The sequence below is a fragment of the Rhipicephalus sanguineus genome, chromosome 6, assembly GCF_013339695.2.
Source record: "Rhipicephalus sanguineus isolate Rsan-2018 chromosome 6, BIME_Rsan_1.4, whole genome shotgun sequence".
In the NCBI taxonomy this organism is placed as follows: Eukaryota; Metazoa; Arthropoda; class Arachnida; order Ixodida; family Ixodidae; genus Rhipicephalus; species Rhipicephalus sanguineus.
The window spans coordinates 111,991,739-112,012,194 of record NC_051181.1 but is presented as its reverse complement, the minus strand read 5'-3'; the positions used below and the strand labels follow the sequence as shown (position 1 = coordinate 112,012,194).

General features: G+C 46.5%; 1 protein-coding gene across 1 annotated transcript in view; it reads left to right on the top strand.

The window, feature by feature from the left end:
• The window catches only part of LOC119396182 (uncharacterized), a 98,831-nt gene extending 78,979 nt beyond the window's left edge, over positions 1 to 19,852 (top strand). The window contains exons 3-5 of the mRNA XM_037663276.2: positions 13,285 to 13,328; positions 17,306 to 18,326; positions 19,624 to 19,852. Of these exons, the coding sequence (XP_037519204.1) occupies positions 13,285 to 13,328; positions 17,306 to 17,929 (668 nt within the window). The 3' untranslated portion in view covers positions 17,930 to 18,326; positions 19,624 to 19,852. The remainder of the gene's footprint in view (positions 1 to 13,284; positions 13,329 to 17,305; positions 18,327 to 19,623) is intronic.
• Positions 19,853 to 20,456: the final 604 nt, after the last annotated feature.

Genomic DNA, 20,456 nt, shown 5'->3' with positions numbered 1-20,456 from the left:
CTTAACGCACGGAAGGCCCGAAGACGACCCCGCACATTAAGGCTTCCCGAAGGCTTTCAGCAACCGCATCGTCTCCACCGCTTAGCCTTACGCTGGCTTAAGTGTCCTCCGCTACGTGCTCCTCAGCACCAGCGCAGCACGACATCGCGTAGGCCTACACAGAGGGGTTCATTGGCCCGTGAATGGGACATCGCAGGGAGTGGGAGGACCTTGCTGAGGCCGCCAGCTGAGATCCGCCTCAGCTAACCACGACAACAACGGCTGCAGCGGCAACAACAGAAGCATATACATAGAAGATGCGTGACTTGCTTCGCGTGCATTTCACACTCCGGAGAACACCGCCGCGTCGGTCTGGAGGGCGCGGCGCGCATGCGTATAGTAAAAAGAGAGGGCTCCGTACAAAGCGGCGCGCCGCGAAGGGAGGCAACGCCTGAAAGCCGCTATAGCGGCGACGTCACCACCGTTAAGCGCGCCATCATGGCTTACCGCTGTGCGGTTCGACGCGCTCAGACGCGCACGGGCACGCGGGCGTTCTTGAGCGTCGCAGATGACGGCACTTAAGCCCGGTCGCCCTCAATGGCCTGTGCCGGCACGTGCGGCAGAGCTGTAATGTACAGTATCAGAGGATCCGATGGAATACAGGGCGAAGCGACAACCACATGTAGCGTATTTGTGACGTATTGGACGCGTCTCCTGACGTCAACGCATGTATCCGTTCCGCGCCGCGCAATACGACGCTGTTGCGACGGCCTGAAGTTTTTACCTCATTGAGCGGTATTTTTCAGCTTTTTTTTTTCGTTTGTAACTGCACGAAGAACGTGTTTTCGGATTATAGCGCTCATATCGCTGCTCGAGAGGGGTGACACTACGACTTTAAAGAAAATACGCAAACGTCAGAAACACGTCGAATGTGGCTACATGTAGTAGATGTCTGAGAAAGAATCTACGCAAGACCTCTACGGGGACCCTATTTCTGAAGCCCTATGGCGAAAAAAAGAGTACAAAACGCTGTGTAATCCAGTTTCTGAATGTTCGCCGAGAAAAAAGCAAGTATTATGATTAACTCTTCGGATTCTCATACCAAGAAAGATTGAGCGAAATAGGTACGCCAAAATATCAGGGAAGAAAAAAAAAACGTATTACACGGGCGTTTTTTTCACGACTCGAGCAGATACATTCAAAGGCGTCGCCGTCTCGAGCCAAACGGGCGCATCTCCCAACCTAATCTCACCAAACCGGACTGCATGGCTGCGTGTCGTTGCAATTCCACGTTATACAAAACGCGGCCGCGCGCTCTCGCGTGCTCATACGCCGCGGCAGACTAGTTGGTCTGGTTGCGAATGTCTGTGACACCGGATGCGTGTGCGCGTGGCCGTTCTTGTGTAGTTAGTTTCCCCGGTAATGCGAACGTCCGCACAGAATGCGGGCGCCAGACCGCAGGAAACCGCATACGTGCACATACTTTTATTTGCTTGATTTGTTTGCTTTTTTTTTACTAGCTAACGTGGTCTTTCGCGCATTGTATATATATGATAGAATCAGAAGAGAGCAGTGCCACGTAGTCTGGTAGAAAACGCCTACCGGCCTTACGCGTCTGCTTACCGCAGTTGTCGGAAAACGTGACTAACGTCGCTAACGTGTTGAGCGACATTGTTATGCAGCGGTGTTAGCAGAAAGCCGCTATCCTGGGCCCATCTCACGTTAAGCCATCCAATATGCTTCACGCGGCGTAGCATTGCCGTAGCTTGTTCCACTAGAGCTGTAATACAGCTATATACACTACTGTAAATTGTTCGCCCGAGTCACGCATGCATGCTATGGAAAACGTTTCCTTCATAACACGGACTCGACTGATAACGAGCGCCGATGCCGTCATGATAACGAGAGTTGATAACAAGCTGGGATTCTCGGCAGGTCTTCCATCGCGTGCGACTTGAATAATATCGAAGGATCCACTGGTTTACGTGCCCTCCATGTCACGATGTATGTGTATACGTACTGCCGTGCCCTATAAGACTTGCACAACGGGAGCACGTGGCCTCACGAGCTCCAAAATCACCCATGACTTCCACTATCCCAATATTTATACAACTAAACGCTGCTCTATCTCTTGAGGATGATCCCAAGTTAGAAAGCACAATCTATAGTTTTTTTCAGAATGAGGGCAAGATGAAGACATCCGCAATCTTTGAGCACGTGAGGCCACGCGCTCCCGTGTCGCAAGTCATATTGAGCGCGATTGTGCATATATATGAAAACTATGCGTATTAAGCTTTGCGTAGAAGCCGAACTTCTTGCACTCTCCATGTGGTTTCGTTGGACACTAGAGTGCTCTTAAGACGTATACTACCACACACGACCACATTGCTGAACATATTAGCATGCCTGACACGAAATGTTCGACGGAACGCTTTGTGTTAACGATCTTGGAAGAACACTAGGGCCGATTTTCAGATAGGTGTTTTACAGTAAGTGCGCCTTGCCATTATCGGATCGCCTTCGGTCATCGATATGTCCAGCTTCAGGAGTAACGTGTCCCTGACGGTAAAACAGATTGATCTTTGATCACTTCACAATCACGATTCGCAGGACATCCATTAAAGAGGCAACAAATGTTATCCTATTACCTACCCGTTTTCTACTTTCAGTCTTCGCCACCTTGGAGTAATGTAACTTTGACGCGTCCGTCGGCGCTTCATCATACTGAAGGATCTGAATCACGTGGTTGGCGGCGCCGTCTTTAGGAATATATGCCACTTTAATTAACCTCGTTGCCTCGGATGCTGACCCGATGGTCGCGGGTTCGATCCCGACCGCGACGGTCGCATTTCGATGGAGGCGAAATGCTAGAGGCCCGTGTGCTTAGATTTAGGTGCGTGTTAAAGAACCCCAGGTAACAGAAATTTCCGGAGCCCTCCACTACGGCGTCCATGATAATCATATCGTGGTTTTGCGGCGTAAAAACCCGAATTATTAAGCTGTGTTTTTACGTTAATGGGTTGCGCGAGCGTTCCTTATGCTACGCGTTTGCGAGCGGGTGGGTATCAGCATGCGGCGGCAGAGACGAACCTTATGAATTCGTCTCCATTTGGCTCACCTTATGAGTTTCGCGTTTGTCACGTGTAGTTTCACCCTCCGCGGATGGTGCAAGTAACGGTTAATCCCTGCGCATCCTGCTGGTAACCTTTTTCCTACGTAGCGGGCTCTAAAGAGTGCGTAGCCATTTTCCAGTAGAGTCGTCGTGCTTGCACTTACCGCAGTAGCATATCTTCAAGCACTCCGTAGAAGTTCCTTACAGGCAAAAAAAAAAAAAAGAAAGAAAGAAATACGATGTGTGGTTTTTTGACGTGCACCTAAATCTATAAGTGAACAGGTGCTTTTCAATTTCGCCCCCATCGAATGCAGCCGCCGCGGCCGGGAACGGAACCCGCGTTCTTGAGGTTAGCATTGTAACACGTCCCCAGCCATCACTGATCACGTAAACAAGTGTCCCATAGGCACGTACTATATGCGTCGGGCAACTCTTATTTCAGCAGCACAAGCTACTAGGATCGTGTTCTTTGACAGGTGGGGGAAAAAAAAAAGAAAGACGGAGGAGATAACTAGAAAGAAACAAGGATAGTTTTAATAACTCTCGCATAAGTACAATGCACCCGTTTGTCGAATGTCATGTCGCCTGTAGCTGCATGCAACGAGACAGAAGCAAAACAATAATGACCAAACCCTGGGCCACATAATTGCAAGGCTGAAGCTCACTTCTTTCTTTCTTTCTTTCTTTCTTTCTTTCTTTCTTTCTTTCTTTCTTTCTTTCTTTCTTTCTTTCTTTCTTTCTTTCTTTCTTTCTTTCTTTCTTTCTTTCTTTCTTTCTTTCTTTCTTTCTTTCTTTCTTTCTTTCCTCGGTGGGCGTGCTTCTATTAGCATGCTAAGAAGACCGGCAGATCATACAGACATTTTCTATGTGCTGAGTTTCAGCGCGCCAGGCGGGCACACAATTTTTTTACACTGTCTTTACGCTCCGGGGATGAATAAAATATTTTTAAACGTCTTAAAGACAACATACTTTCACCGGCGGTTACAGACCAATAGCAATACTGTGACTGTGAGGAGTGTGACTTTGTGCGTGAGCGTTTTCTCCTCTCCCTCTTTCTTTCCCTATCGTTCTCTCTACCTCCAACTTTCAAACACCTCTATCCCTTTCCCCAGCGTAAGGTAGCATACCAGTTATTCTAGACTGGTTAACACCCCTGCCTTTCTTTTCCCTCCTTTCCTTCCTTTGCCATAGGTATATAGCGGCCTTTGGTGAAAAATGTGTCAGGAGACGAACATTTTTTTTTTGGACGTAACAATCGCTTTCGCACCGCTTAGAACGTTCGTAACGGCACTCTTAAGTTAAAAGAAGCACGCCGTCCACGAATAGCTTTACCGGGGTTACAGATACTCTGCTTGTTAACCGCTACCGCGTCAATATTACGTAAGAAAACGGCAGTATCATTTGTAACGACAAGGTATGTCAGGAAAGGTAAGAAGGAGGAAACTGGCGACGTTGTACGTTCATCACTTTCTTTTCAATGTCTTGGAAACTTCGCTACCTTTAGCCGCCAGATTCGAAGCGGTTATCTCGAGCAACTGTGCACACCAGTCATATAAAAGTTTTGATTTATGTCGCGTTTGTTGTAAACACAAATCATTTCTATGTTTTTAAAATTTTGGCTCGAGGTCCGGTGGGGCTCTCATAACCTTGCATGCGTTGATCAGTCTGAATCGATTACCTCCTATGGACGGCTGCATACAGATCTCGCATGATGCAACACACAGCACTCTAAATAATACCCATTTTTTCTAACACATATGCACACGCAGCTGTGTTTTTCAAGGGACAACCTACTGCTTTCCCTACGCAGTACTCGGAGCAGCCTATCTCCGTTCTAAGCCCACAATCTATCACTGGGATAGGGACAGGTTCCTATCGTCTAAACAGACTACCTAACGCTCTAAATCGCTTCGATTTTTCTAAGCACTATCCGTTGGCGTTCACAGAAATGCAAGGAAGTTTTGAAATTTCAACAACCGCGACTTGCTCCTTCAGGGGCTGCATAACACCTTCGCCTCCCTCCCCGCGCCTCCAATGACTTTAAGCTCGGCCAGTTCTTAACGCGCAACAATCTTCCCGTGTATTTTGTTCAACAGTCAACTTCCACTGTAAGCAACGGCCGTGGCTATAATTTTCTGCAGAACGTGTCGTAGACCCGACGAGCAAGCGCAGTGAACATCTCGTCACGGCACCCTCACCTTTTTTTTTTTTCCACTGCTCTTAGCAGCCGTGGGTGAGTGAGGGTTGATAGCATGATGACGCAGGACTTGTACCGGCGCTGTCTCTAGAAACATCGACGGCTTTCCCCATTAGGCCTAAAAGTTGCACTTTGGTCCCCCTATTATCGAATCAGGCCGAAGTGCCGCACTCTTAATAAAACATTTGCTGACTCATTCCTCCGGGAACCTTTCTAGAAATCTTCGACGCAGGGATCGCGCGCGAAGCAGCGAGGCACGAAAATGCAGCGTTATCGACCGCCAGAGGGCGGCAATGCAGCACGTTGCGAGGTCTAGAGTTTCAGGCTCCGGTTTACATCTGCCTGCTGTTGCTTGTGTAAGCACTTAGTTCGCGTAGTGCGATGTGTTGTGACTAAACGGCCCGTAGGCCCGAAATTACGATCAGGAGGGGTGAACGAGATAATGAGAGGACAAAAAAAAAAAAAAAACTAAGGGGAGAAACTTAAGAACAAAATAATTTTCACGCTAAGGAAAATCGAAAGACAGAAAAGATGCAGTAATTGAACGTGTGCATAAACATTCAGGGTGCCACTGGGCCGAATATAAATAGCTAAAGAGTGTTCTTTCGTGAGTCGTAGAAAATATAACAGCAACCGATGCATAAACAGTGCGCTTCGACAGATTTAACGATAGTGTTTGCCTATAAGTTAGTTAGATGCACAATGGGAGAATTTCTTCCCCAGCAGAAGACACTGACATGAGCATCAAAATATGCGTAGCGTGTCTTCTCTCCCTGCTGACTGATTCAGGGTTTTTCACACTGGAAATAGCTTGCTGTGCGTCATTCAGCCTGAGATCTCTGTCAAAAAAAAAAAAAAAGAAGAAGAAGAAGAAAAAAAAAACATGGAGGCATTGCATCACTGGTGTACCGTATGAGCACGTCCTTCAAGGAACTCAAATGCACGTTACGAGGAATCATCGATACGCCGTTTGCAGGAAGCGCCCGCGTATGCTTAAAAGCTTTTCTCTGTTTGTAGGAACACTGTTTTCTTGATTAGAGTGTGTTTCATCAGTGGTAATGATTTTTTGAATGTACGCGTGGGCCTGGGGGATTCAGTTGCTCAGTTTTTTTTTTCTCTCTCGGTAACGTGCTTCTTCCATTAACGGATGAACAAGAAGAAGAAATGAGTCATCGCTTCGCATGACACGTCCTTAACATTGGTTTGTCGTTATATCCTAATCCCTCCGAATGGACAACCAAGAAAATCATTACAGAATCCGGTCCCGTTCAGGACCGTTCTCGAGGTTACTGTCATCTCCGTATATTCCAGAGACGGTAACCTTAATGAAGCTTTCTTTTTCTTACTTTACTACCTTCTACTCTGGAATACACTCTTTTTAAAATAATTTTTTTATAAAGGCGCATGTTTGTACATTCTTATACGTAGCTGACACAGTGTCTGTTCTGAATATTAATACTATGCACTGAGTAATGATCACTTGCACCGAATAGTGTCACTGTGATGTACAAAGCGATGTGAATCTAAAAGGGACATCAATCTTGACCAGTTTAGTAACAATAAAATTCAACTGCGGCGCTAGGCTGCCATGTTTCGACGTGTTTAACACAACGACTGGCGCTGAAGTAGAATGTAAATTGATGCGCAATTTGATGACACCCGACATTACCTCCAGAGACAACTGAACTTAAACGAAACGGCCAACTCCTCGCGACACTCGCTGTTTTCTAAGGCACAGAGCTGCCGCTAACCTACGGAAATACTAAAATGCAACCATTTAAATAAATGCTACCGTGTCTCAGGAAAATCGTAGTGACACAATACCGTTCTTAGTCTGTTATCATTGTGCAACCATTTATTACAAACAATAAAAGTGAATTGATTGATGAGATACACCTCCGTGTATGTGATCGAAGATTCCACTCACCCCCTTAATTCTGATAAATGAGTGTTTTGACTGTAAGCGCAGCATATACGCGTTCAACGCGACTAGACACTTCGTTGTCTTACATATAGCTTTTCATGATTGATGATTTCAATTACATCCTTTGAAACGGCTCGTGGAAAAATGCTCAGCGATTCTGCTTATCCCAACATGTCTTACTGCCACTGTACTGCATTATAAGATTGTGCCTATCTATACTCTACATTGTCTGGTTTAATAAAGCATTTTGTCTTCATATTGTACTTTTACATATGCCTGTACCATCTCCAGCTGCAATGAGCGATACCTTTCCCGCTTTTTTTTTCTCCTACTAATACCATAACGTCTCACCTCGGCAACGGGTCCGTTAACACACAGTCTACATTGAATTACAGCGCTTCTGTAAGGTGGACACTCCCTGTACATCAATGCTCAATGTGCGTTCGTCTTGGTATTCCGTTATGACTCTCCGAGTCGACTGCATGCACAACAGACACATGCCTCGTCTTGTTGCGAATGTTTGCTTCCGTATGTTCTTTTTCCTTCTTAGCCAGCTAGGTTCCCAATTAGCAAGTCACTGCCCTTTCTATTATCTCACTTTCATCCTTGATCTATGCTTGCCGTCGTTGTACATTTGTATGCCAATCCCACATCCTTGAGATCGCCACGTAGATCTGGTGGCATATAGAGAGCAAGTAGAACACATTTTCTTTTTCTTATTGTCGGTGATGAATAGTGGTACGTCTTATACAGAGTAGGGTACGTCTTACACAAAGCATGACCACGAGGATGGAGAGACGGTGTTATTCCGGAAACCATTGAATTGATGGAATTATGCCACGCTGTCGTTTGGAGCCAATCGGAAAGAAGCATGGCACGAGTACTACCAAGCTTGGGAAAAGCTGCTCATAATTCGACAGCATGGGGCTGAATTCGACGCTGCCCAGGCGTGTATCATTCTAGTTCAGGCATCGCGAAATTCCGCCATATTCTCAAATTCAGTGATGGCGGCATTTCTGAGCCATTCAGAGGCGACAGGGCAGGGAATTCGAAGCAGCATGGCGGAATTAGGACAATGTCCGCAGAACGGGATGTTAGGGCGTTAGAAAGACACACACACAAGGCCGAAGCACAGGCACATAGAGGGTATGTGTGCATGTGTGTGTGTCTGTGCGTTTCTCTCGCGCATCTCTTTTTCGAATCCTAAAATAATCTTTTCCGAATCACACCAACTCACCCAAGAATAGTAAATCACTCCTTTATGCTAGTTGGTACACGTTGAGCACAGGTTGGGAAAGTGCGCTGCATAGGTGGTACAAAACACGGAGGGCAAGAAAACACAGCATGTTTTTCATGTTGCGTCTCTCCTTCTTTCGAAGGAGAAACACAACTCCTTCTTTTGAGCGCAGCTGCAGTGGATGCCTCACGAAAGTATGTAAACAGTAGATAGTCTGCGCCCACCCGTTCATGCTGAGTCTTCTTGCTTTCCGTAAGTGTTTTGTACAACCTACGAAAAATTCTTGAACACGGAGTGTCGATGAAGCGCCGACGTTTCGATAAGCGGTCGGTCTTGTCTTCTTCAAGGCTGCAGAAGAAAACAAGACCGCTTGTCTCCGTCTTCAATAACTCTTCATCTCTTCAAGTTGCCATCTTCCCCTGACATTTTGTACCTCGTATGCAGCGCAAGATTTTCTAGCCTATACGCTTCAGCCTCCCTGCCTTTATACTTCCCTACTAATTATTCTCTCTTCTAGCCCACGATGATTGCTATAGCGTGAACTGAGGACTAGGACAGGGAAACACGCGAGGACGAGTCCTCTTGTGTGTCCTTGTCCTAGTCCTCAGTTCAGGCTATAGCAATCATCAGTGACATACCAACTAGCCCAAGTCGCCCCCTTCTAGCTTATACGCTAAAACTTTTATTGAGTCCACAAAATAGTACACACCGCGAAGTCTTCATGAAGGAGGATGCTGTACCGTACAGCGGGCCGCGAAGAAGGAAAGTGAACCAAAATGGCCACGTCAGCGGCGAGGACGACGCTTTCACTTTGGCCGCTGGGGGATGGGGGGGGGGGGGGCATGATTGTTCCGCGGCGCATCGCCAGATGATTGCGGCACTTTTCTCGAAACCGCTCGGCCAGCGCGCTGGCCTGTCGACCGGCTAGCCGACCGACCGACCGACCGGCCTGCCGGCCCGCTGAAGATGCGCGCCGCCCTGGAGTCCTCCTCCTCCTGCATGCGGCGTCGGGTGCGCTGAGAAAAAATAAGGTCGCTGGCCCCGTTCTCAATGGCGCGGGACGCGCATGCTGCTTGCTACGCGCCCGTGAGGAGACGGCCGGCCCGACGCTGGCGCTATACTTTTCCCGACCTGTCTGAGCGCAACGCTGCGTAGGAACGCTTCTCCTCCTGGCGTGCCCGTTTTACTAGTTTGCGACGAATGATCCGTATCGGAGGAGGAAAAAAAAAAGAAAAAAAGAAAAGGAAAGCGGCGGAGCGAGCGCGCGCGAGACCGAATGCGGAGCGCGGAGAGAAACGAAAAGGCTGCAGTGAGCACGAAACAAAATATACAAATCAGCGAGGCATTTAAAATCGACTCCGTTGTAGCGTATATAGGGATCGCTGGGCGTTTATTTTTAAATTTTTTTTATTTTGAGGCTGGCGCCGCCGGTTTCTTGCGTTGTAGAGAAAAGGCGTCTGCGTTGGGCGCTCGTATTTTTTTCGAACAGTGGATCGAGAGTGTTGTTTTGTCTCGATTTGTACACAAGCGCGCGTGTTATCTGTCGATGAAGTCGGCCGGGGCGGCGATTGAAGACGGTGCATCGATTTTAAATCGCGATTTGGGTTGCGGTGGTGGCCGGTTCTTTGTACAGCGCGAATGTGCGCACCACGCCCCTGCGTGTATAAAGATATCCAGACTCGTGTCTTCGTTTATAAATAAATGCGACTATCCGGTATGATCTATGCACGTTTGTTTCCCTTTCAAAGAGGAGCGCCTCATTAGTATTCGGGTCTGTAAGCCATTAGCATTTCTTCATCGTCGTCGGCAAGAAAGGTACTCGATATACGAAGGCCTAACGCGCACTTGTCTTAATGAAACATTAATCCGCTGGACTTCATGACGCACCGGAGCTGCTATGGGCGTTCGAATACACATGAGTTCTTCCCTCTAATTGTTGTTGACCCTGTACACCACTCGAATAAACAATTGATTATACAAATCCACGAAGCCTACTCACGATTATTATCGTGCATGCTTAATTAAAACGATAGATAATATCGTACACTGTTGCCATTCTTCAATATGCCGATTGTTGTTGTAAGTTCTCAGCGCTCACTTGCCACGTCTGTGACAAATCCTAATCGTATTTTTCGTTGATAAATTTGTAGTGTACATTACTGAAGTGAAGATTTAAATGAAAATTTTAGCTAACCGTCATTGGATGCGCATGCATATCAACTTCGTGATTCGTCTGTTCTCGCTGTGATGCAGGGAACTTGCCTCCAAGTGTCTTTTAGGGGATTCCCCTTGCTTTCGGTTTCGAGAGGAAGAAAAAAAAAAAGAATGAGTTGATCGAATTTGAATTCGCTGTAAACGATGGCTAACTCAAATCAGAATCAGAATTTATTATTAAAAGTTGAATGAAGTTCGCGGGCGTTTGGTATACAGGAGGGAAGTCCCATAAACGGGCCCTCTCCTAGTAATGAAATGCCCGGAGAGGTTAGCCTGGTTCAGTAAACTAGTAATGCAGTGCTTCTCGTATTTCGCTGTGTATAGCGCCAACTTCATAACTGTACGAATAAATAACCGCTGCCTTCATGAAATGCAAACATAGCAATTTATTGGCCTGAAACTCGTTTGTTCAAAGGCTGAATGGATCGATTAGCATCGACTGGAGAAAAGTGCGGTAGACACTGGTCGCAGCTTACTATATACATTGGGTGTAAAACTCCACGTCACCACTAGTTCAAAGAAAAGAATACAAATAGAAAGAAAAAAAAGCTGTTTTCGACTGCTGTGTGGAATCATACGTAAACCGCACTAAAAGAAACTTAGGATACTTGGAGAAGAGGATCATTCCGCGTGACAAGCATGCATCCAAAGCATATAGTAGCGGCTAGCCCCAGCTGAAGCATAACACAAGCATCCGTCATTTGAAAACGTTGTACTGTTGCCAGCTGTCTTAAGCGAATCACAATGCCAAGATTGCCCCTTTGTACCACACTTATGATATATCTTTCGCGATTATTTTATTACTGCAGCGCACTACACACTGCCCCTCTGTGTCTTCCTCCACTAGCGCATTCACGGCCTTTATGCATTGTGCATTGTTCGGGATCCATTTCCGTTTTTTTTTCCTTTCTTTCTCTGAGTTGTGCTTTTGCTCGCTTATATTTTTTGTTAATATGTACTGTCTGCCTAAATAGAGAAACCAGAAAGCCGGAAGCCTGACCAGAACGTGACTTAACGTAACCGTGTTATCCAGTTGTTCGTGATAGACGAACAAAAATGCCAGAAAGAAATTGACGACAACCTATACACGAAGGGGAAGAAGGACGTTGCGCAGGAACGCGAGAAGAAACATCAATCAGGAAAGGCATCGCACTACAGATTTACTGATGCAACGCCTCCGCACGCAGGCCTCGAAATAGTGGATAAGGCATTGTGTACGAAAGCCGAAACGTCATTATATCCGCTACGTGTCTTTGGTCCGGCCTTTCTTTCCTAACACACACACCTTTTTTTTTTTTTTCATAGCACAGCGCGTGTGTTACTCGGATATGGGCTTGATTTATGCCCTGCCACGAAACCAGCAGTGCGTGGTATTGGAATATCGACGTGATTGATTATTGGGCGCGGACATGCGGCAACGTGTCCGTCGATGCGATATAGGCAGTGATGTAGCACCTGTTATTATCAATCGGGTGCGGGACTTTGTTCTTGTTTGCCTTCACCTTGTTCACGCCTTACGTCACGTTTACGTTACTTGTTATATACCGCTGTTATACTACGATTATAGCAGTTGGAACAGTACTTCCGGCGTACGAACCAGAGAGGCTGGTATAGATGGTTAGGCCAGTATGCGAATGATATGGTATACAGTACACGGGTTTGTTAACACAACTTAAACTTTGTATAGCTTCAAAAGTCCTTGCAATTGTTCAAGGTGGTTGTTTCAGAAAAATATTGCGTCATAAGTGACTGAATTTTTCAATTATTATCCACATCATGGAGAACCATGTTGCCGTCTTACGTTGAGAAAAAATTAATGATCGCTTAGAAATTTTTAAAAGAGAAATATTCGTAATGGTGAACAAGGCTGGCTTGGGCTTGTTGGTTATCCATTAGTTAATACACAAACGTGCGAAGGACAAGATAGGTTACAAACACAGCTCTGTGTTTGTAGCCTCCATTGTACTTCGCGTTGTTTCAGGATTAGCTATTCATAATCGCACCATGCGCAAACAGGAGACGATAACAGATACAAGTCCTCCTACCTCTTACCTAAATAGAAGCGAATAAACTTTGCAAGAACGTTCGAATCCACACATGCAAAGATTGGGCATATTCGGGCCATACGTATACCATACAATTTCATGATAACTGAATGATAAGCTATCGTTACAAAATACCCTGTGTATAGGAATTAAGAGAGTCCGCAACCTTCGTTGTATTCGAAGGATTTGGATTAGGTCTCCACCAACCGCGAGGTCCTTTTTTCTTCCACTTTAATTTATTGTCCTTCTATCTCATAATTACTAGGATTCAATTTTAAAAAATCTACAAATAACACGCTCTATGCATTCCTTGGCATCATTATGTGTTTGCTTAGTGTGGTTGTACTTAACAAAAAAAAAAAAACCCCAAAACAGGCCAGTCTATGCAATTCCCTTCTCCTTTCTACAGGAAACAGGTAAGCTCGAGGCACCTTCCTCGCTTCCGTGTCCTTAGGTATACAATAATAGATAAGACTGATGCGAGAACTCGAGCCAGTAATCTAGAGTTGTTTAACGAACAGAGAAATGCTTACGTGGCCTAGTTACAATCAATGGAAACTGCTGTGCTCGTTTCAGGTGCCACCGCCTGGGCAGAGGATGAGAAGGAGAAGGAAGGACTGGTAAGTGAGCTTACACTTTTCGTGCCGTAACCAATCCTGAAGCGCCCAGCTATTTATGGACGCGGGAGCACTACCGTACGCGCAGTTCGTTACCTTCTAATTCAGGTAGTGTATCTCAACGCGAGAAGCAAACCGGAAGCGTTTTCGCTCTTGTATATAAATATAACTCGCGCGAGCTGAGTCCGTACGTGTTTGGAAAGTATTTTGATTTCATTGTTTAGCACTGCTCACGCCGCGGTTTTTATTGAATTCAATCCAATTCAGTTTATTTCAACATCAAAGGAGACATTACAATAGTCACAAGAGTGATGCCGTGGGGTGAAAGCAAAAAAGCCATTAAAGCTTGACGAAGGCTTTCGCACCACTAAACACATAGCGACAGCAGCATGAAATCACTAGTCATCATACAATATCAAAAAACGTGTCTTTGAGGATCATACCGATTTGCATTCTGAAACACACGTAGAAAAATGTTCATAGAAAGGAACGGTATAAATGACTTATAGCAAGAAAATGTTTAATGTTAGTGACAGTGAGTAACTCATAATTTGGCGGCCATAGCTAGTATGTGTGTTGGTATGTGTGTAAGGGACTTTCCAGTCATAAGTGGCTCGTGTGTTATAGGGACAAGTGCAAGGTGTTAAACGCGCTAAATCAGTGAGAAAAGAACCATGTATATATATTCTTTTTCAGCAAGTGAGATGTCACTTCTCTGAGATCGACGCGTATGAGCACGAGAGAGTGGTGCACGTGTGAGCATAAGTATCTTCCTTATGCTTGCTGTAACAATAAGAACATTTGACACACTTAGTAAAGAAATAGGCGTTCTCATTATGGGAATTGTTCTCAAGTGCGATATACGTTCGAACCTCGTTATATGAAAGTTGCATGTGTCACGAGAATAGCTGTGTTGTATCCGATATTCGTTATAAACAAACGTTACTTACAGTGAAATATTATGGAGAGACAACGTTTCATTAAGTTCCTTGCATTCTGTAATTCGTTGTGTTCGTGCTGGCCATGTATAGAGGGGCCGACTGTATATCATAAAAAGCTCTAATAGTCTAACATTCAAAGGAAATAATAAGGACCACATAGCGGGTGAAAGTAATTTAGTATACGAGCATGCGAAAGAACAACAGAATTACTTGAACGGCGTGTAAGAAGATAATACTCATTATAAAATTAGCGGTAACTCGCTTGACACTGTTACGGCTAAGGAGGTTGCGAGGTGAACAGCCGGCAAAATGAGTCTCAAGGCATAACGCTGGTTCTAGATTAAAGGGGGACACGAAAAATTAAAGCTGAGTACAGAATGAATGGCCGATGGGGATCTCCCTGACCTATAACATCGCGAAACGGGTTCTTTTGTACGCGGGATGGCACGGATCCTGACGAGGGCCACGTGTCGTCGCGCTTTGTTCGTGCCTCCGGTGAATTGCTTTCGCCATTTCGCTTTCGGTTGCTCGTTTCGTTTGTGTATACGCCGCCGTACCGTTGATGCAACCTCGCTACGTACGTCCATTAAGCCGCCGCCGCCGTCCCTGGTCAGTTGCGCGGACGGCCTGGCGCAATTGGTGCCCGACCGCATCAACACCGATAGTTACGGCATGCTTTAACCGCTTGGTTATTCCGCAATCACCATTTTCTCATTCTCATTGCGAAGACGAGCGATGCGCAACGCGGGAGTTCCTTTATGATCTGTGCGCGTGTCAGTAGCGAGTTCATAGACCTCTGCGTTCCACTGCAAACCGTAAGAAGCCAGCTGGCCCCCTTTCACGAGAAATAAGTGTCCGAAAAAAAAAAAGAAGAAATCGCCGCCCAAGCCCTCCGTACATATATGGTTAACCAACAAAGCTGAAACATTGTTGGTAGTCCCGTGGTTAGTCCCAACGGTTCATTAAGAAAGTCTTTCTCAAGTATTGGTTACGTCTGCCCAGAAATCTTAGTTGGCATTTGCCGCCCGTGGGTTGCCTTCTTCATTCTTAGTGGACCAGTGGTGAGTATTGAGGATCGTACAATTTCTGTGGCACACACGCGCTGGGAATTTTCGCGTACACAGGACGGACGACTTTGCTTTCGTCTAGCTACGCACAGCTTTGCAGTAAAAAATTTAAAACGAATCTTGTACGAAAATTCGCGAAGGAAATATGCGACCGAACGTGCGCTGCAGCAAGAAATTAATGAAAATGTTCAGGAAACACACGCGCACACACGCATGGTGTATACATCCAGTATCTGTGCACATGCAAGTTATGGACAAAACACCTTGTGCGCTTGTATTTCTTAATGATTCGTCTACTCGACTCGACTGATGTGCGAGTTCAACTCGACTGATGTGCGCGCCTACTTGAACTGTGTTCTTTTGAATATGTGTTTTACCATGTAACATTCCGTTTATTACTGTTCTCATTTTGTAGTGTTGTACAATTAAGGCGGAAATCATATGTACAGTCCAGTTTAACTCAAATTATGTATGCACCTACCCGAAATGGCCTGTTTCAATTATGTACCTTACCTCCTTTCCTGCAACAGCCTCAAATGTGAGGCTAGCAGTATGTTCAAATAATAAATAAATAAATAAATAAATAAATAAATAAATAAATAAATAAATAAATAAATAAATAAATAAATAAATAAATAAATAAATAAATCTGTCACTACACGCTCGAAAGCAGGAATAGCTTTATTGCTGATCTACATTGAAATTAACTAGAAGAGTTTGGATGCGAGCTCGTTGGTACGGATCCATCTTAAAAACACAGCGCCAATTTAAACATGGACAGAAGAAGCAGCAAACGAGGACGGGCGCTGAGGGGCAGCGCCCGTCCTCGTTTGCTGTTTCTTCTGTCCATGTTTAAATTAGCGCTGTGTTTTTAAGAAGGATTGAACTTAAAATGTGTCTCGCGCTAAGAAGCCCCGTGTAGCGTGGCCTAATTATTATAAAATGGTTAGACAGGCTGCTTAGATATAACTCTAATGACTCATCTCCTGTCGCTTAATCTGACCCATTGATTATCACGCAAACGTTTCAAGATTAAGGGAGTAAACTCTCTGAAATGGCTCTTGTTGATCTATAACACAAGAACGAAAGTAAGTGATTACATGAGAACTGGAGACGGAGTTGCGGCTTCTACACGTCACTTCTCTTGAGAACCATAGTTTTTTAACGGCACTCTTGAGTACAAGCGGGGCCCTTCGACACCATTATTCGGTAGCGAGGGCGGAGGATAAACTAACACTAGTTTGGTGCGTGACACCAGATGTGCGCCTTCTTTCGTGGCACAGAAACCTAGAATTACGTTTCATTTGTCTCCGAATGCGAGACCTGGTTTCATGTGGTTGCGGCTCACCGGCAGACGCAATAAGACTGCAACTGAGGCGCTCTTCTGTGCTCCTTCTTCTGTTTTCAAGGGAAGACGCACAGCTTTACCATCTCGCCAATTTATCTTAGAGTCATTCTTCCCATTTTTTTTTGTAGGCTGAAAGTATGCGAAAAAGACTCACAGACGGTTTTCGACAGTGAATGAAAGCGGTGAAGCCTATAGTATTTAACACAAGCATATACATAACGAGATTATGGTCGACTTTGGAAGGCTGGAAATAACTTCCATTTATTCTCCATATTTAAACAAGTTATCACTATCTTCATTCGAGAAATGTTTCCAAATATTAGCGCTATTTTATAAAATATCGACATAAGAACATACACGGAAATACAGCATGAGGTATAGATGGATAGTCAATACCTGCTCCACGCCTAAAATAAACCAGAATGGCGGAAGAGTGACATGTGCATCTATCGTAGCAGCGAGTCCCCTGAAAAAGGAGCAGGTCCGCCTTGGAAGTGAAGCGTCGCTGTCGTTATTCAACCGGTCGATTTTGTTACCTTTCAGCGCTGTTTCCACGTCAAGAATCATGCTCTGGGACATCGAGAGCTCCCGCCTTAGAACCACGCACGAATGTTATTCTCGCAGGGCTACGTGATGGCTTTCCCCATGGAAGAGCCCAAGCCATCCGGTGGCCGCGTCGAGACGGTAGTCGTCGAGTCGTCCAAGGCCGAGGACCTGCGCCAAGTGCTGGGTGCCTACAAGGCGGCCACCAGGCTTAGGCAGCGCCAGCAGCAGCCTCTGCAGCCCCTGCCACCTCCCATGCAACGCATGCCACCACCCGACCAGAAGCCACCGCTGCTGCTTCTCGTGGTGCACGCGCCCAGGCCCTCGGTGCCATCGCCGTTCCGCGCGGGCCCCCCAATGCCCGGCCCGCCGCCCGGCTTCCTCCAGGGTCCACCCCCCGCTCCTCACCCCGGCATGAATCCGTACGGCATGGTTCCGGGTCCTCCCGTCGGTCCCGCTCAGGTCCAGATGCCCGCTCCACCAACGGCGCACCCTCCGAGATCCCACGCTCCTCCCGTCGTCGCCCAGCGCTCTAACAATGGCCCCCGAGACAACGGGCCGGGTATGAACTTCGCCATCGTGCAGGAGCCGTACATCGTGAACACCGTCATGCACGCGCCGTCCATGATGCGGCCCGCGTTCTGCCCGGTCCCGCCCTGTTCTCCGGGCCCCCGTCTCCTCCGCCGCCTCCGCCTCACCCGATGATGCACGGAGGCCACCACATGATGCCCCCGCACCACATGATGCACCACGACTCGCCGATGATGATGATGCGCGGTCCACCGATGTCGCACGGCCCCCAGATGATGCACAGTCCTTCCATGATGATGCCCGTTCCCGCGTTCATGCCCGGCCCACCGATGATTCCTCCGTTCCTGATGCACGGCCCCCGATGATGCCCGGCGGCCCGATGATGCACGGACCCCCCATGATGCCATCCCCAGCCGCGATGATGTACGGTCACATGGGCAGGCCGCGGGTCGGACAGGTGGTCGTGGTTCCAGTCGCGGTACTGCTCGCCGAGCGACCCGAACCACAGCGTGAGGCTCCGCGCGAGAAGCCAACTCCACCTTCACCTCCCCAGCCTTCGACTCCACAACCAGTGAGTCTCACGTTGGTTGGCGGCATGGACACGCGTCGCTTTGCTGTGTCAGAACGAGTAGTTGGGCAAGTTGTTGTGCTTCCATCTTGAACGAAATAAACGAAAAAAAAAAAAGACGAGCAAGGAATGACAAATACCGCGCCCATGTTTGTCGTTACTTGCTTGTCCTCGTCTTTCGCTCTGTTTATTTCGTTCGAGATGGAGGCTTTGCTATCTCAGGAGAATTTTTGGCATGCTTAGTTTCAATATGATAAAGCTAAAAGGGCAAGTAAGATAACCAATGTAGCTTTGGTTTATTGGCAGGCAGACAGGAAGATGGGCTTTAACATAAAAACAAGCTCATACTCTCGAAGTGACCATAAACGGCGTGATTGAGACTACGAAGATGCGCCAATCAATTAGTAACGCACATGATTAAACTATCTGGCTATGTCAAGAAAGACATGAACTTATTGGCGTAATAAAACTGATAACATAGGGAGGAGCTAGAAAAATAAGTTCGTGCGGGATAGGCATATTGTGGCGTCAACCGAAATGCGGGCACGCTGTGACAGAGGGAACAGAACGGGAGAGTCAAGGCAGGGCTCCCAATCGTAAAAGCGTCTGGCTGGCTACCCTAGACTGCGGAAAGGAAATAGGGCACCTTGTGAGACTGTGCGCATGACAGATGGAGCGAATTGGTAGATAACCTCCGATTAGCCTCCTCCGTTCTTACCGAAAGGTTAGTCGAGCAGGGCGCTTCTTCGAAGACCGCATTTTACCTTCTACCGAATACAATGTTTTGCAGCACTTATTTAAATTCGACCTACCATTCATACATAAAAAATCTTTTCGGGTAGTGTAGTGAACGGAAGTATGTGACTCCTTTGAAGGCTACCTTGGTCTGATGACACACCCAATATTCAAGACAGACAGAGGTTCAAGGGAAGATGGAAACGATAAGAAGTAGCTAAACAAGTAATGCCACTAAAGCCAACGTTTCAACAAGAAGACTTGCCTTAGTCAGGCCGAAACGTCATCCTGACGAAGACTAGTTTCTGTGTCGAAATGTTGGTTATAGCGACATTCGACGACTTCTCATATCACCTTGTATTCAGAGCACCCAGCGTTGACAGTTCTTTCAACACCCACATCTGGCCTTCTTGCCTTCCGGACTCACGGAGACATGATGCCAACCCCTTGTTGCGTTCTAAACCCCACTTATGTGTCCAGTGACGTGGCGAGCTACACTGCTCTATTATGAATGTTTCAGTTCCAGCCTGACCACTGTCTCACTTTTTCTTCATTTTCTACGCAGGCGACCAGGCGAATGACGACCATGGAGCGCCTCGGCGTTAACTATGCGCCAGAAGAAGAAGACGACGATGACCTGAGCCCGATGGCGACCATCCGGGCAGCCAACACTGTTCTGCGCATGCTCATGAGCAGCTAGCCGCGCCCCCTGTGATACATTCCACCCATCCCACCCCCAGCCTTTTGCACCTAATGTACAGCCAGAGCAATAAATCATTCCTCTTTTTTTTTCTTTTTAAAATTCACTTCGTTTGTGTTTGTTAGTCTCTTGACACACCTCCAATGTACAATTGTACACTAATGCAATGAGCTGCAACGAATCAGTTGGAACCATTAAAACATTCTTTCAAATATATGTTTTCATTCATAACGGCGGTCAGCGGAAGGGTGAGTTTGACGACGTTGGCTTGTAGGCGAGGGGTGACATGTAGGGGCCTTCGGTTCCCTGAGAACGACCTATAGCCTTTTTTTACATGAAACGCAGATCAGCTAGACTTTACTAAGCTCTGCAGAAAACGACGACGTCATGGCCAGCTGAAATGGGAACCTAGAATTTGTGTTATCTCCACTAATACTCGCATTCCTGCATGTATTCTTTTACTATGCCTATCCACTCACGTTGAAACTAGCAGCTTCGCTATTGCCGAAAAAAAAATGTTAACAAATATTAACCCAATAGCCAGCCTTTCAAGCAGGAGGACAAATATCCCAACCTGTTGCATTTCCGCGTGATGGCAGCGTCACTATTTTTTTTTTTTTTTCAGTTCCTACGGCACCGTCGTCTTGGCGGTCTTGGTTCAAGATAGCGTTTAGTGGGTGCACAGCTAGTTCTTGTTA